Raw genomic sequence first — 16351 nt, 5'->3', positions numbered from 1 at the left:
CCCTTGATCCTTGGGCCAGCGCCCCCAAGTCATGCGCTCTCAGGAATCTCAGAGGGATCTGCTGGGCACCTGCAGCATGGGGAAACAGACGCCGTTGGCTGAAGCATTTATGGGTTTAATCGCTAGGAATTGTCTGGTTGTGTAAGATGGAGGGATAATCCCCCTCGTTGTAGGAGACGAGGACTCGGCTGGTGCCCGAGCGAGGCGGTTGCAGTCGCAGTCGCAGTTAAAGTCGCAGTTACGGTCGCACCTACCTGTCTTCTCCTTGATGTCATGGCATTGGATCAGGCTCAGGTTCCTTCCGGTTTGATCTAGCATAAATGCCTGTCCAAGGGAAATACCTAACTATGCCTGGTATCTAGGTTCCTGCCTGCTGCGCAACATCACCAACACTTCCAAGAAGTTGCTCTGCAAAAATTCCAACCGGCAACTCATATCATTAGCTGACTAAGACAGACACGCTGCCACGACTGCATCCCCATCCCATTCTCCAAGTTGCATCTCCATCTCCACACAGCACACCCAGATGGGCGCATGGATCTCGGCCAGCCCCTGTCAAGAGGCTGCGGAATGCTGCCGCCACCATCAAAGCCAAGAAGACTTGGAGAGCCCCCCTTTCTGGAGTCAAGGCGCCATGACACACCCGGCTAGCCGGACTTCAGATGACACAGCAGTGACAATGATAGCCGAAAAAGAATCGATAGCTTCGGTTCCAAACTTTGGCTCGAGCACAGTTAATCAAGCGTCAGTTTCAAGGATAGCCTGTCTGCTCACCGACGATTTTGAACGAGAACGCCCCACGCCAGGCGCCCGAACTTCTAATTGCTCGACATCGAGAACGTGCAACGGACCAGCGGTTCACGACCCAATATCGTCCAAGACAAGTTTCAACCGTCCGCCGGAAGATGCCATTCACCCCGGCCCAACTGAACTTGCAACCTCCGAGCGCTCTGCGTGGTGGGACAGCTAATGACTCCGCTGACTGGCTATGTAACTCTACCCAGCCAATAACCCCAAGGTCGACCAGACCGGTTGCCCAACCCAACGACAATGAAAGCATTCATGACTGGCAACCTTGGCAGGTTGGCACGTCCTCCAGCTCCCGAATCCGCAGGACTAAACACCAAACTGAGCGGTTTGGCCGAGATTTTCCAAGCTGGGTGGTCCTCGCTTACACACCTCCAAGCATGGTGCATCCACAGCACCCTCTTCTCCGGACGGCACCACACTCACACCTGTCAATCCATTGTGGCGATCCTGACCCGTCGATGCGAAACGCGCTGCCATGTGCCAGAACCAGATCCTCAAGAGCCAGGGGCACCAGAGCAAAGCTAACCGCAAGCCATCCGTGTGCCAAATTAGCCCGGTGGGCCGCCAGCCCGATGGCGTCTGCCGCTGGTGGAGGCGTGCTTTCACGATAAGGCTCTCAGCACAAACGTCACGCCAATGCAAGCTCCATTCGTTAGCAGCTTGGCCTGAGCATCAACAAAGCGGGGATCATGCCATAAGGCGGAGAAAGATGAAGATCGAGACCATTCGACCAAGGTCGTCCCAGCTGGCCGTCCACGGCGGATTCCTTGCCCATCCCGGTAGTACGGGACATACTAGATCCCATTGCCCCATGTCGCACGGATGCAGAATCCTCCATTTGTACTATATCCGAGGTTATCGTGGGTTTGACGACAAAGGACTCGAAATCGCCGACTCCCCTTGGTGCCACACGGATTTCGCGCACGACTGAGAGAATGGGCTTCCTGGAACAATCCTCCATCTAAGCGACCCACCGTGTGTCTGGGGGGACACGCGAAAACTGGTTACCGCGCCGAGACAAACGAGTTGGTGGGGGATGCCAGCTGGGTTTTGATGACGGTACCGAGCATGAGTGACGCTTCCGTCGGCTCAGCTGAGTTCGCGCAGCGGGTGCTGTTCGTACAGGTCGGCTTCCAGGAGAAATGCGCCCTGTCGACAGCTTAATCAAAGAGCTGCTGTGCGAGTGTCACACGACCAGGGGCGATGGAACGTACCGCACAAGGTGGAAGGCAGTCTGTCGAGACATTTGTGCAGCCCATGTCCTCGGATCCTTAAACGACTGCATGCGTTGTCATTTTTCCCTCCCAGACGCAAATTCGACAATATCAAATTGAGAATGGACAACCATGGGCAGTCGCACGTCACTGCTGAGAGCAGCATATCCTCTGTTCAAAGCCGATAGCCACACTGGCTGCGTGATACCTCGCTAAGCCATGGATGGAGTGGATGTGGAAAAAGCCGTTCGGCACGTGGATCTGCGTCTTGGCTTCTCAGCCCTCAGAGGAGCGCTAGGCACGGTTTCTGCTTTCTTCTTGTCAGCCCCCAAAGGGACAACCTCCGTCAAGGGACGGGGAGACCTCTGAGGCAGAAGGGGGATTGCCAGGCCCAAACGATCGTACATATGTATCTGCCAGGGTCAGAGACTGTGTGGGATGGGGGTCGGCCGCCCTGCGGCCCAGGAAGCTGGCTCTCAGGACTGGCACAATTGGGCATCCCTGACCAGCATGAGGCTGGTTGCTACGGTGGAGAAGGCCTTCTTCAACACCAAGCGGCCGCCAAATGGCGGACGATCTGCACTGAGCATCCCTGCGCCGATCGTTCCTGGTGGCGTCTTCAGTCCAAGCCTTCTCACTAGGTTAGTCCCTAGGGCGTTATGTCAGGACGTTTGTGTGCGCCAACCGCTCTCAATATCAAACTACGTGTATCCTGCCTTTGTGCACGAACTTCGCAGCCAGAAAGGGCGACATCGACGGTATTGAAAGCGGGTGCCAGGAGTGTCACACTGTCCACCAGATGCGCACGATGCACACTCCTTGCCAGGGAGACGCCAAGGGCGTCCGCTCATGATTGGCCCCCCAAGTTCTACTTCCCTGCCTATAGGACAGTTGCGGAATTGCTTTTTCTGGCACCGTGTCTATCGCCGATAGCGTCGCCATGCTGCTGTTGTCGTCCCCGGCGCGGCCGTCAAGATATCCGCGCGGGAGCCGCGCCTTGCCTTGCCTTGCGGCTCTCCCTACGTTACGGTTACGTCAAGCGTGAGTCGTCGTCGAGTTCTCTCGCCTCCACAGGCACAGGGCGGGCATCCTCAGACTGTGCGTGCGTGAACGCAAAGATCCATTAACCGAACCCATGGAGGATGCCCCAAACGCCAACGACACAAAGCTCATGCTGCGAGACTAGCAGTGGGCGCGCCACTCACGCCCACAGCACAACAGGAATCCCCAAGTTCAGGGCGTCCGCATCTCAAATGCCGAGGGCCACTTCACCTAAGCCCTAGGGGCGTTGCGCCAACAAGCATATCCCGGGTGCGTCGTGTACCTACTGGATGGAGGCGAGCGCATGCTTGTGCGGACCCCCAACATGCAGCTGCGCTACGGTGGAGTAGCTGAGGTGGTTGCTTTTGCGACGGGGAGCATCCATCGATGGCATGGCGATGGGAAATTGAACAAGCAGGGCTGGTTTGTGCGTTTGAAGAGATTGACTTGGGCTGACTGCTTCTGCGGGTAGATGCAAGCCACTCCATGGCGAGGGCCCAGGGCTCGGGGCCCAAAGCAAGAGAGTGAGTGATTGATGGGTGGATGGTCTCATCTGTTGCGTTGCTTGACGAGGCTCCAGGATAGTGTGATGGTTGACAAGGTACGTGCATATGGATGGTCCGTGGTCTCCCAGACAAGCATCAAGACTCGCATCGCAGTACGGAGTACACTCCCCAGGCGCCCAATTGAGCTCTTGGAGGGGACTGCGGACCTTGCTCGTCCCTCCCGGTCACTGTTTGTTCAGCAGGAATGCCCACCGGACCGGTCAGGTAAGATCACGGGTTTGTCTACGGTGGCATCATGCCTGCTAGCTTCTGCTGGAACACGACCAGGCTGAAGGGCCCAGACAAGCCGCATCGTGACGATGGGAACTGCCGCTTCCTGGATCATCGGTGCGCGGCTATTGACCAAGCTGCGGCTGTTGCTGCGTCTAGCGAGTGCTCTGAAGGGTGAATGGCTTGGCGGCTGGTGGTGAGCTGACAGCGCGAGATGCGATTAGAATGGCTCTAAAGAAATGACATTCTGCCGATCGGTGCATCCTAAGCTTATGTCAATCGGCACCAAGAGCGGTTCGGTGGTGGGCACACGACTCCCTCCCCTGGCTTGAATCGCTTGCCCCGGTCAAGTCAAGAGCAGATCTCGACGTCGTTTGCCGGTTCGGACTTTGATCAACGATCAAGAATGAGAAATATGCCGCGCCTAGATGGATGATTACCACCCTCCATGATTGAATCCTTGCCCCAATTCCCGCCGATTCAGTTCAATTGATGCGTCACACTTGATGAATTGCCGCTGACGGTTTTGTAGATTCTGACTTGATATCAGCATAACATGCCTTTTTTCGTGCAACACTGCTGCTCAGTCTCCAATCCACAGTACACTCTATCGTTCCTGCTCAGTACCTGGGAGGCCTGGCTCTTCGCAGACCAGCTACAACCCAGGAGATGTGGTGATGCTATTCCCAGCCTTGGCCAGGATGCTGCCAACATTCTGCTACACCAAAGCTGCAGCCATCACGGCCGCCCGGCCTATGTATGCTTGATGTGCTCCAAACAGCTCCATCTAGCCGCCTTGCCCATGACCTCGCCACTCCTCCTGCATGCAACATACAGGGAGACAGGATGATGCTCTTGAAAACACCGTCACGTGTCGCTTCCCCGCGAGACCGACACTTCATCTCCAGAGAGAAGCTCAAATATCATCCGATGTGTCGCAGACATTACTTGGTCCTTTACACACTAGATCCGTCACTACAACACCTGGAATACGTCGTCGAAATATGGATCATCTTCCTCAAGAGATTCACAACGAGATTGGAGCTTTGTTCGCTGATTTATCTGAGAGTTGGAGATCCGTGCCCCGGTCCGGTCCGGCCGCGAGACGACATACCCTGGCAACTATCTCCCGTCCATGGCAGGAGGCTATCGAGAGACAGACATTTCGTCAGCTTCGTCTGAGAAGCACCGATCTTGACGGCTTCGAGAAGATTGTCAGGGGCAGCCGCCGCCGTTACCTCGGCACCATCTTCTATACTATCGTCCTCCCAAAGTACGACACGGACGCTCGGGGCCGGTTCGAGCGTGAGCCGGACCGGCGAGCCAACGATGAGGCCTTTACCAATGCATTGAGCGATCTCTTCGGTATTCTGAAGACATGGGACGATGAGATAGCTGGAAAAGAACACCCATACTGCATTCGGCTCGAGATTGAGGCCATCTACTCGCCCTCTGATGACCAGAACCTCAATGCCGGACTTCGAGTTCCGGGTCGTGTCACCAGCCTGGAGCCAGTCGAACCTGGCAACGAGGATGACGTTGCTCATCGTGACCTCCAAGACCGCCGATTCCAGTACTCTTATCTTGCCCTCCTTCGACCTGCAGAGCTTCCTATCGTTACATCCCTTGTTGCTTTCACCACTCGTGCAACCAAGAGGCTACTTGCTCCGAAGACGGCCATCGACATTGCAGCAAAGTTGCCAAACCTGCGGAAGGGCAGCTGGTTCATGAGTGATACGGAACGACGTTATCCAGTTTTGCGTCGGTCTCAACGGCATGAACTAGCCAATTCTATCCAGGGTGCACTGCCCGGTGCTGCCGGGCTGAGGACACTCGAAGTCTGCATGCGCCAAGAGCTCCTCTGGAACCATGCGTGGCATCCGGCAGACTTGACATCAGCAGATACGGCCTCTGACCCTCTGTGCGGCGCCATTCGTGAGGCCACGGGTGGTCTCAAGGCCTTGACGAACCTCACCATCACGGGTTGCCTTGACCAGTCTCTCTTCTGGCCGAGCCCTACTGCTCCTCTTCCGGAGCCTTTCTGGCAGAACCTGGAGTGCCTCGAACTTCAGTTTGACATGACTACTCCTTCTGGGGGTTGGTACTTTAAGGCACGTACCCCTGCCGAGCACATCGATGCCCCAGCTACGTTGGGTTCGGATGCTCTGCTACCTCCTGGATACGGCCAGAGTGAAGAAGAAGATATGGTAGCAGCACTTCAGTATTCAGACTCAGAGAACCAGCGACGGTCGGGTGACTCGATGTGTCTGTTCCGCTGGGTGCCGGATGAAACGACCATCGTGCCCCTGATTGAGGCCTTTGGACGAGCGTGCGCTCAGATGCCCGCGCTGAGGATTGCCTCCCTCACGACGACAATCCAAGTGCCACTTCAAGTCCATCAATGGCGCAATGTGCCTGTGCGGTCTCCATGGGGCGTGTCGTACGCTGCTCCCAGAGCCGAGTTCTCACGGCAGTGGCAGCTTGACCCTGCATTCCGTGAGAATATCCACCAGCGGAGGATCTTTTGGGATGTCAAGGACTGGCTACCGGGTGGCCGTCTCCGAAGGGTAATGAGCGAGATCGGGCGAGACCGGTACGGTGATGAGTTGGTCGAGAAGCACGTCGACTTCTGGGCAGCCGTTATGAAGCAGCGAGAATTGGCGCGGTTCAGATGCTCTTATTGGTGAGGGTTCAGTAATTGAAGGTAAAGTAATGGATGGCTTTGCAGTACTATGTTATGGTGGTGCAGCTGTGTGCTGGCATTGGCTGTTGCTGCGCCGTGGAGTCTATTGGTAAGGACGTTATGCTTGATGTTGGAATGACACTCACCTCTCTTTTGTTGCTCGCGCCGATCACTACTCCCCTATGTTGCTTTTCTTTTTATGTCTTCGGGGTTAGGTTCAGGCTTTCTATCTTTTGTTGCTCGGACTATCTGTACCTCGTTCGTTCGTCGTTCAATATGGGCCTCTTGTGGATGGTTCAGAGTGATTCCTTGAAAGGAGTCAATCAATGGGAACCAGACAGATCAATGCATATTCTTAGACGAACTAGGAACCATCGTGCAGAACAGTATTATTCCTCCAACCTGACATGTAAAAGTTGTATTCGTGACTGGGCTTGATCAGATGAAGCATGAGTTGTGAGTTGGGATCTAGGGTAGGAGGACGCCGTTCTGAAGTTCTGGAGCTCTGTGCTTTTCGGTGATATTAAGAGTTCCCTTTCGAATTCAATGGGTTATTTATACTTGATAGATGATTGGTGCTGCCTACCTATGTGCTATTGTTACATAATGGCTGGAGGTTGCCGATGAAACCTGGGTATTACCCAACATCACCAACTACGCAACTTCGCCCTCAGCTAGAACCTCCCACCTAGATAGCAACAAGACCCGAATTCCTACGCTTTATACCAAAGACCTAACAGATCGCTGGTAGGCGAGATAATGGAAAATCACCAGGGACCTATGTGTGAGAGATCTTATATGTCACTAGCTGCATTCCATGGCAGGGGAATGATGTCAAGTAGATGGAGTGTTCACACAATTCCTTGATCCACATATTGACTTGATAAAGCATAAACTCCATTTTGTTGCAGCTCGACTGCCCAACTATGGTGATATAATAACAAATGATATCATTACCCAGGACCGTGACGCATCAAAGGCCGCCATTATCCAAACATACAATCATGAAACGCTCCCAATTTCAGTTCAGACATACTTTTCCCACATGTTCCGATCCATTTACAGTTTGGAAGCAGGGCTGGGGGGACCAGCCTGGGTGATCTCGTTGTACAGGAGACTGGATCATGGTTAGCAATCTGATCTGTGTGGCATTCTGTTGGGTGGGATAAACTTACGTAGTGAGGAAGTCGGCGTAGTCCTCGCCAGTGACCTGGCTAGAGAAGTACTGAGCAGCGAGGTGGTACTTGTTGCCCTTGGGGCCGGCGGCAGCGAGCTGGTCGGCAGACTCCTTGAGCAGCTTCAGGGCGTAAGCCTTGTCGACACGCTTGCCCTCGGCGGTGGTGACGCCGTGCTTGACCCATTGCCAAAGCTGGCTTCGGGAGACCTCGGCGGTAGCGGCGTCCTCCATGAGGAAGTTGATGGGGACACAGCCGACACCTCGGATCCAGGCCTCCATGTAGCCAAGACCGATGTGGAGGTTCTTCTTGATACCCTCCTCGGTGATGGTGCCGGGAACGTTCATGTTGAGCAGATCGTTCTGGCCAATGGTAACATCCTCACGTCGCACAAAGTGCTGGTTGGGAGTAGGCATGTGCTTGTTGAAGATCTCGGTGGCGATGCTGGCGAGGGCAGGGTGGGCAACCCAGGTACCGTCGTGGCCAGCGCGAACCTCGCGGAGCTTGTCAGCGCGGACGCCCTCCATGGCCTTGTCGTTGGCGGCAGGGTCGTTCTTGATGGGGATCTGAGCAGCCATGCCACCCATGGCGTGGACACCACGCTTGTGGCAGGTCTGGATGAGGAGCTTGACGTAGGCATCCATGAAGGGGACAGTCATGGTGACGGCGGATCGGTCAGGGAGGACAAAGTTGGCGTTGTTGCGGAACTTCTTGATGACGCTGAAGATGTAGTCCCATCGACCACAGTTGAGACCAGAGCTGTGGTCGCGGAGCTCGTAGATGATCTCGTCCATCTCAAAGGCAGCAAGGATGGTCTCGATCAGGACAGTACCACGGATGATGCCGCGGGGGATGCCAATGTAGTCCTGGGCAAGGTTGAAGGCGTCGTTCCAGAGACGGGCCTCGAGGTGGCTCTCCATCTTGGGGAGGTAGAAGTAAGGACCGAAGCCCTGGCGCTGGGTCTCGATAGCATTGTGGAAGAAGTAGAGACCAAAGTCGAAGAGGGAACCAGAGATGGGCTCGCCATCAACGGTGAGATGCTTCTCCTCGAGATGCCAGCCACGGGGACGGACAATGAGGGTAGGGAGTTTGCGGTCGGTGCGGAGCTTGTACTCCTTGGGGCCCTGCTTGAAGTCGACCTGACGACGGTTGGCATCGTAGAGGTTGACCTGGCCGTTGATCATGTTGTCCCATGTGGGGGCGCTGGAATCTGGAGACGGGGCCCATGTTAGCGGATCCGATGCATTTGCTTGCATGTGATGTCATTTTCCCCAAGTCATGATGGTTCGCTATGGCGGAGATGAATCCCCGAGAGATTGCAACCTCGGCATAAGCAGAGACATCGCAACGAAGCCAAAGGCACCCAATTGAATGCAGAGGATGAAAAGACAGCTAAAACTTACCCTCGAAATCGGCCATGTAAGTGTAGACGTCGGCGTTCAGGGCGTTGACGACCATCTTGCGGTCGGTGGGGCCGGTGATCTCGACGCGGCGGTCGACCAGACCCGGGGCCGGGGGAGCTCCCTTCCATGTGGGGTTCTCACGGATGTGCTTGGTCTCGGGGAGGAAGTCGGGCAGAACACCCCGGTCAAGCTCGGCCTGGCGGACCTTGCGGCGCTCGAGGAGGGCCTTGCGTCGGTCGTTGAAGGAGCGGTGCAAGAGGGCGAGGAAGGCGAGGGCCTCGGGGGTGAGGATCTTACGGTGGACATCGTCGACCTTGCCGAGGACGGAGACGCCCTGGAGGATGGAGTCGGTAGAAGCCATTGTGATTGCTGAGATTGGTATTGGATGAGAGGATGAGGTGGTACGAGGAGGGGTGGAAGTCTCTTGTATATATAGACTTTCACGTGTCGGCGATCAGGATATGACGCGGGCTCCGGCTATGAAATGCCAATGGGAGGAGGAATTCTCTGTCGGTAACCGGGCAAACTCTGTCAAGACGAGACGAGACGAGATGCAGTAGTTGTTGTGTTAAGGGGGTATAATGCAAGCTTTGGCTGAAGGTGATGGGCAGCCAGAGGTGATGGAGTCAAAGAGGTCTGAAGTAAGAGAAGGAGGAATTGCGACGACAGGCTCCTCGGGACCAGGCTATTATATAGAAAGTCTGAACTGAAGCGAAGCGTAGCAGTAGCAGTTGGCTCTGCCGCACATCAAATTCCTAAAGGCGTAAATGGGCCTCGGACTACGACCGAGAAGGCAGGCCGCCCCCGAGTCACGGGCGCTCGTCGGGCCTGGGGAAGGGAAACCAAGAAGGGATCCGGAATCCAACCCCAAAACGTTTCCCCACGAGCGAGCGGCGACAGGCCAAGCCAAGCACGGCCCCAGGACCCAGGAGGGTGTGCGCGGGAATCAGCCGCCCATGCAAGGCCGAGACTGACTATGGCCGGTCTTGGATGTCAAGGTGAAGGTTCTTGTAGATAGGATCGAGACGTCGGTTTATCAATTGCACAGATTTGCTGGTCCATGACCGTCCATGCCAGCTGTCTCGTCATTCTCAACTGTCAGAGCATTGCAATACAGAGCCTCTAGTTCACCTGGAACCGCTTCGTCCATGGTAGAGGCGTAGCCAATTCCTCACGGCCATCGTCCGTGCCTTTGCTCGGTAGCCATCGGCCTGGCTCGGGTGGATGGAGCAAAGCTCTCAGCATCGAGGTAAGGAAAAAGAGAGGGCCTGACGCTAAAACGGTTCAAGGTGAACAGAAGCTGCGGAGAACGAATGACGGAGGTTGAGCGAGAGGGAGAAGCATGTGCGCTGCGGGCAGTTCCCATGTGGGTTTTTAGTGGACACACAGGGGGGAAGCCGCAGCTGGGGGCGTCGAGTGCCGCAGTTGCAGGTGCCACACAGAGCAAACCTCACAGAGGGAAGGTGTCATGGTACCCGATGTGGCGGATGGGTACATTGCCCCCGGCACACCATTCCCTGCATAACCATGTATCCTTTCCCAAGATCTTGTACACTTGGGGTAATTACCCGCCTCTCCAACACCAAAACCCGTTCCCCAGGCAGCTTGGGAGAACCCTGGGAAAGAAGTTGGCTGGTTTCAACTGGCCCAAGCTCGGACGAAGGCCGAGAAGGTCTGCGCTGCGCTGCATCATGGTTGATTCTTTCGACACTCCATCTCAGATGCCCCAGACCCAGACCTCGGCTCCGGTTACGTACTTTGCCTGTTCCTGACAATGTGGCATCTGCTTCCGTCTAGGGGAGTATTGGTGGCTCTCTCTTGCATGCTTATCGATAGCTTCGGCTGAGCCGCGCTGGGGTTCGGCCTTTTCCTCCGAACCTCTTTGATGGATTTGATATTTGTCTCTGCTGCTTCTTCTCTGGGCGACGCAACACATTTCAAACTTCCAACTGTTTTCCACATGTACAATCGAAAGAATTTTACACATACTGCAAGAACACTGCCTTTAAACGGAATGTAGACAGTTGATCAAGCGGGCCTTGAAGTACCAAGTTTGACATTTCGGCAGCCAAGGTCAGATCTCGGTGAGGGTACGTACCTCCGGACCCAAGCGCCGGCAGAGCATCCGATCTGCCGAACCAAGAAGCCGAGGCAGCTTCAATTGCCGCCACCTTCGGGGGATTCCTCCGAAGACAGACCCCGGAGTATCGCCGTCTCGGATCCGACCTTTGCATCGACATCGCCGTAGACTTTGACCAGCTGCAATTCTTTACTAAGGGTTGCCTGGCCTTTACTATCCGCCCATGTCCATCCGTTCAAGACCGTCCGGCCGTCTGTATCCGAACGGAACTTGGGCAAGTCTCGGAACTAGTTAATTGAACAAGGAATCTGATCTCGCTCACCTTTATCCGTCTGTTTGCCATCTCAAAACCAAGCGTGGTGTCTAAGAGGCTCAGCATGGCGCTCATGTTGTAGTTGCAGTATTTATTGACTCAAAATACTGTAGAATAGAGGCCAAGGAAGACCAAACAAGAAAGCAAGAAAAAAGCAAGGCTGCCTTGCGATTTACTTGTAATGGAATCATGATGTTGAATGCAAGATCGGATACGTGAATTTGTTCATGAGTTTGACAAACTCTTGATTGCACAAGCGACGCTTGGCATGTGACACTTGCTTGCTGATGCTTTCGCATACTTCCTGTGACATTCAATGTTACGCATGGCGTTGCATCCCCGACGCAGCCATGCAAATTGGCTCCCCTGCTACCATCCTTTTGACAAAAACATCGTCTTTGTCGAGACAGGATTCGAACCTTCAACCTGGAAAGTTTCAGACAGAAACGGCAGGAGCTTTCGGCCAATGAAAACATAGAATGGCACCCCACAGACGGATCCTTCTCAAGCTCACAGCTTGCCTGGAGCTCTTGTTGAAGGCACGTGTGAGCACGAGCTGAAGCAAGCTACAAGCCAATATGACTGACTCCAATTGAGATAGCCAATACTTTCAACCGTGATTTCTGCCAATTCTTTACATATCTGAACCCCTTCAAGAGCAACACTGAGTCGAAAAAACACAGCTCCGAAGATCGGCTCTGTGCAACGCTGTAAGCGCTGAGACGCTGACAATGACGCAATTCATTTGTCAGCACCTAAGAATGACGATGGGTGACGAAGGCGGGGCTGCCTCTGCTGTCTACCCCACCTCGGCATCGAGCTCCCAGAGATGCCCAAACAGCTTGCGAGGAGCTCTGTCATGTCGTAGGGGGATTGGCTGGCATTGGAGGGGCCAGAGTCCATTGAGGGACGGTCATTGGAACATTGGAACCCTCCCTGAGCGAGAAGTAGCGAAGGCCGAGTCGAGGAGGGAGCAGAGTTCGCCCTCGGACTTTTGTGCAATTCCATTCCGAGGTCCCCTCTTCAAGACTTGCTCCTGCCCCTCTCGAACCCTCTCTGCTTCATTCCTGGACAGCTTCATCCAAACAAACAACAAACCAGATACCCAATCCCCATCAAAAACCAAAAAAATCAGTCAAAATGGTCAAGGCTGGTAAGTGAAGTGTGCATCAAGAAGACATGGTCCCCTTTTTATAGACGCGAGATCGATCGCTGCGGGCTGCGAGCAAAGGAGGGGGTTCGAGCTGGTTTGAGCGGGTTTTCTCGTCGAGTCAAGTCGTCCAACGGGATGACGAATGTCACCCCGAAACGGCACTTCTACCCTGATGGCTCGGCTCAGCCCTATCTATGGATGCTGGAAGGCTTCCAGAAGGGATGATTGACGACTCGGCGAGTCCCTTGATGGGCTCTCTCTGGACCTTGATGGCTTGCCGCATGGTCAGGGAGGGCACCTGTCTGGCCTATCCATCTCGCGCCTTGCATCACATTGCATCAAATCAGCAACTCGCTAACATTGGCACTTCACAGTCAGCGTTATCCGTGGTGACTCCAAGGTCTCGGGCACCGTCGTCTTCGAGCAGGAGTCCGAGTCTGCCCCTACCACCATCACCTGGGACATCACCGGCAACGACCCCAACGCCAAGCGGGGCTTCCACATCCACACCTTTGGTGACAACACCAACGGCTGCACCTCTGCCGGCCCTCACTTCAACCCTCACCAGAAGACCCACGGTGCTCCCACCGACGAGGCCCGCCACGTTGGCGATCTCGGCAACATCGAGACCGATGCCCAGGGCAACGCCAAGGGCTCTACCACCGACTCCCTGGTCAAGCTGATCGGCCCCCACAGCATCATCGGCGTAAGACATATATATACCCCTGTTTTCCCTTTCCTCGAGCACGACTGACAGGCTGTTAGCGAACCGTCGTTGTCCACGCCGGCACCGACGATCTCGGCAAGGGTGGTAACGAGGAGTCCCTCAAGACTGGCAACGCTGGTCCCCGACCTGCTTGCGGTGTCATTGGTATCTCCAACTAAGGATAGAAGTAATGACCGGGTTAGTTGAATCAAGGGCGGCAATCGATACACGGCGAAAAAGCACACCGATGAGAGGATGAAGGTGGAATATGCCCTTCCATAGCTGCAATGAAATCGAGCCAGAATCAACAACCATTCAAAAAGCATCTTATGGAGCCTCCTGGTCTACGTGAAGAACCTGCCTGTCCTAGTCTAGGGTCTTATGATTCCCCACGGGGTACGCCCGGCCCCAAGATAGTGCTGGAGTCGAACGATTTCTTTGTGGGGTTGCTTGCTGAGATGCACCATTAATCAACGACCTTATGACTCGTAAACTGACCTTGATAAAGTGCCATTTATAGCTATCAAACTAACCCAAGCCAACCAGTTGGCCGTCCCCCTGGAACCGACCTGGCCACCACCACACACATTGTCTTGTCACGGGCCACCGGGGCATGTGTTCTCTCCAACCCTTGTCTTTCAACCGGCTTTGGTGTTGTGGAATGGGCAGTGAAGGAGTATTCCACTCGGCCTTCCGCAGATTCAGACAGCTGCTTGATGGATATGTCCTTGGGAGACACCGAGACAGAGTCAACAGTGATCTCTAGCTGAGGATCGGCTGCTGTTGCGCCCTCAATAACCACAAGGCCTGAGACCTTGACTTGTAGCGTCTCGCCGTCGGATTTGGGAATGGCCTCAAAAGTTTCGATTCTCAACTCCGGACGTGCGGTTGTAGACAACCCTCCCTGAACAGATAGCAAGATGGTATCAGAATCGAGAGCAGGTGTGTGTCGAGGAGCGACACGATGCCTCGTCTTAGCCTCGAAGGCATTGGCCCACTTGAGCAGCTTAACATCGTCATAGGCTCGACCAGCAAAGGTGAGGTTCATGGGCATGTTCTTTTCCGACATGACACCCATGGGCACCGAGACCGAGGGTATCCCGAGGTGCCGCATCGCCCGGTTGCCATTGCTATAGTAGACCCCGTTCCGCCACGCCAGCTTCGCGCCCTCAAAGCTGGAGTCTGCGTTTGCGGGGCCTACGTCGCCGGCTGCTGGGAAGACGACACAGTCGCAGCCGAGCTCTGTCAGCCAGTCTTCCAGGAGGCGTTTGCGCATTCCTTCTAGAGCTGTAACGGCTTCCGTTAGACCTGGGATCTCCCAGAAGGTGGTGCTCTTGGCGTATTCGACTAGTTTGTGATACTGGATTGCGTTGGCGTGCTCAAAGTACTTCATCTCTGGCGCTGTCCGTAGATAATCTGGGTAGATAGTCAAGGGATCAATAGAGGAGAGGTCAGAAATCTTGTCGTTTTTGAACCCCTTTAAAAAGTCGGTCCACGCGTGAGAAATCATGGCGCTCCTCTCCATCGCGTTCCACCCCTCAGGGCGTCTAGGGCAGCCCTCAGGAAGTAGATGATCGTTTTCGTACGCCGTCATGGCTGGAAAGTCTGCAACGGAAACTATCTCGGCCCCTAGGCTTTCGAGCTCTTTTCTAGCTTGTTCCCAGAGTTTGATGGTTTCCGGGCTCACGTCTACCGGTCGTGCCCCTTTTGGCGGAGGACCTCCTAGAAAGATCTCAGGGACTGCAATTCGAAGACCGGCTAGAGACTTGGATGCTGAGACCTCCTTGAAGCTGCTCGGTCTGTCCAGCCAGGGCTTCTGAACTTCGACCATGGTCTGCTCGCGCCAAAAGTCACCTTCAGCCACGGGATCAACAGCCGCAATGACATCAAGCAAGCAGAGGAGATCCCTCATGGTCCTCGTGTGAGGCACAGGAACATCGCAAGTCGGATATAGAGGCCATGTACCCCGGATAGACAAGAACCCCCTCGACGGCGTATAAGCGACGAGGGCGTTATTAGACGCGGGGGATCTACCCGACGAGACAGTCTCGCCGCCCATGCCAAATGCCGCAAAGGAAGCAGCCACAGAGACGGCTGAACCGTTGGATGATCCCGAGGCAAAAGCTGCGGCTAGATATTTCGGGTTATAAGGGTTCTCAGCCCGGCCGTAGATGCCTCTCTGCATGCCGCCGCATGCTACAGCCGGCATGTTAGTACGGCCGACCAGAACACCGCCCGCCTTCCGGATGACCTGAACAAGAAAAGCATCCTCGTTGGCGACGAGGTCTTTGAAAGCTGGAGACCCTGCGGCAGCTGTCATGCCTTTGACCTTGTAGCTGTCCTTGACTGTATAGGGGATGCCCTCAAGGGCGCCAATGGGGATGCCCGAAGCACGCCTGTCATCAGACCGGGCAGCCTCCTCAAAGATGTCGTTGTTAAGTATGGGGATAGAATTCAAGGCAAGACCGCAGTCATAAGTGCTAATTCGTGCGAGGTACCGCGCGACTAGGTCGACGCTCGTCAAGGAGCCGGACTGGAGGGCATCTTGCAATTCTTCAATTGAGGCCCCGACGAGGTTGAGCTTGGCCATGGCTGATGGAGGGTTCAAGTTTAATAAAAAGCTGCTTGGACTCAATATTTGTACCTGGGCATTTAGTGATGTCCTGAGAATGGTATTTGAGATGCAATGTCAAGGAGGACGAGTCTGCCCCTTTGCAGTTATATAGATATTAAACACCAGCCCAGATGGTGTAAGTGGTTGAGATAACTAACACAGAGTATCCACAAATGCCACGCCCTTGCTCGTGTCGTGAGCATCATGAGCGCCTCTTGCATGCAGCTAAAGGCCAATCAGAAGTTACATGTCATGGCATGAGCCTAGTGTCGCTTCAACATTCCTCATACAGAACCTCCGACAGCATCATGTCAACCACACCGGCCGCATCAGCCAACTAGACTGCAAATGCTCAATTAAATGCTTCCCTCCCTATCAAATAG

General features: G+C 54.7%; 4 protein-coding genes across 4 annotated transcripts; 2 read left to right on the top strand and 2 right to left on the bottom strand.

The window, feature by feature from the left end:
* Window positions 1-4845: 4845 nt before the first annotated feature.
* On the top strand, window positions 4846-6528 carry LRP88_05042 (uncharacterized protein; the record flags this gene model as incomplete). Its single annotated transcript, XM_083241606.1, has 1 exon — window positions 4846-6528. The coding sequence occupies one exon, from the start codon at window positions 4846-4848 to the stop codon at window positions 6526-6528; it is 1683 nt and encodes a 560-aa protein (XP_083102754.1).
* A 1055-nt stretch (window positions 6529-7583) lies between these two features.
* LRP88_05041 (malate synthase) lies at window positions 7584-9463 on the bottom strand (the record flags this gene model as incomplete). Its single annotated transcript, XM_083241605.1, has 3 exons — window positions 7584-7641; window positions 7700-8909; window positions 9103-9463. The coding sequence occupies 3 exons, from the start codon at window positions 9461-9463 to the stop codon at window positions 7584-7586; spliced, it is 1629 nt and encodes a 542-aa protein (XP_083102753.1).
* Window positions 9464-12635: 3172 nt separating this feature from the next.
* Window positions 12636-13533, top strand: LRP88_05040 (superoxide dismutase SOD1; the record flags this gene model as incomplete). Its single annotated transcript, XM_083241604.1, has 3 exons — window positions 12636-12648; window positions 13023-13354; window positions 13414-13533. The coding sequence occupies 3 exons, from the start codon at window positions 12636-12638 to the stop codon at window positions 13531-13533; spliced, it is 465 nt and encodes a 154-aa protein (XP_083102752.1).
* Window positions 13534-13877: 344 nt separating this feature from the next.
* LRP88_05039 (uncharacterized protein) lies at window positions 13878-15944 on the bottom strand (the record flags this gene model as incomplete). The annotated part of the gene is made up of 1 exon (XM_083241603.1): window positions 13878-15944. The coding sequence occupies one exon, from the start codon at window positions 15942-15944 to the stop codon at window positions 13878-13880; it is 2067 nt and encodes a 688-aa protein (XP_083102751.1).
* Window positions 15945-16351: the final 407 nt, after the last annotated feature.

Source organism: Fusarium phalaenopsidis, assembly GCF_050370095.1.
Source record: "Fusarium phalaenopsidis strain FUZ10S chromosome Unknown contig_32292, whole genome shotgun sequence".
Taxonomy (NCBI): domain Eukaryota; kingdom Fungi; phylum Ascomycota; class Sordariomycetes; order Hypocreales; family Nectriaceae; genus Fusarium; species Fusarium phalaenopsidis.
This window is presented reverse-complemented; position numbering and strand designations above follow the sequence as displayed.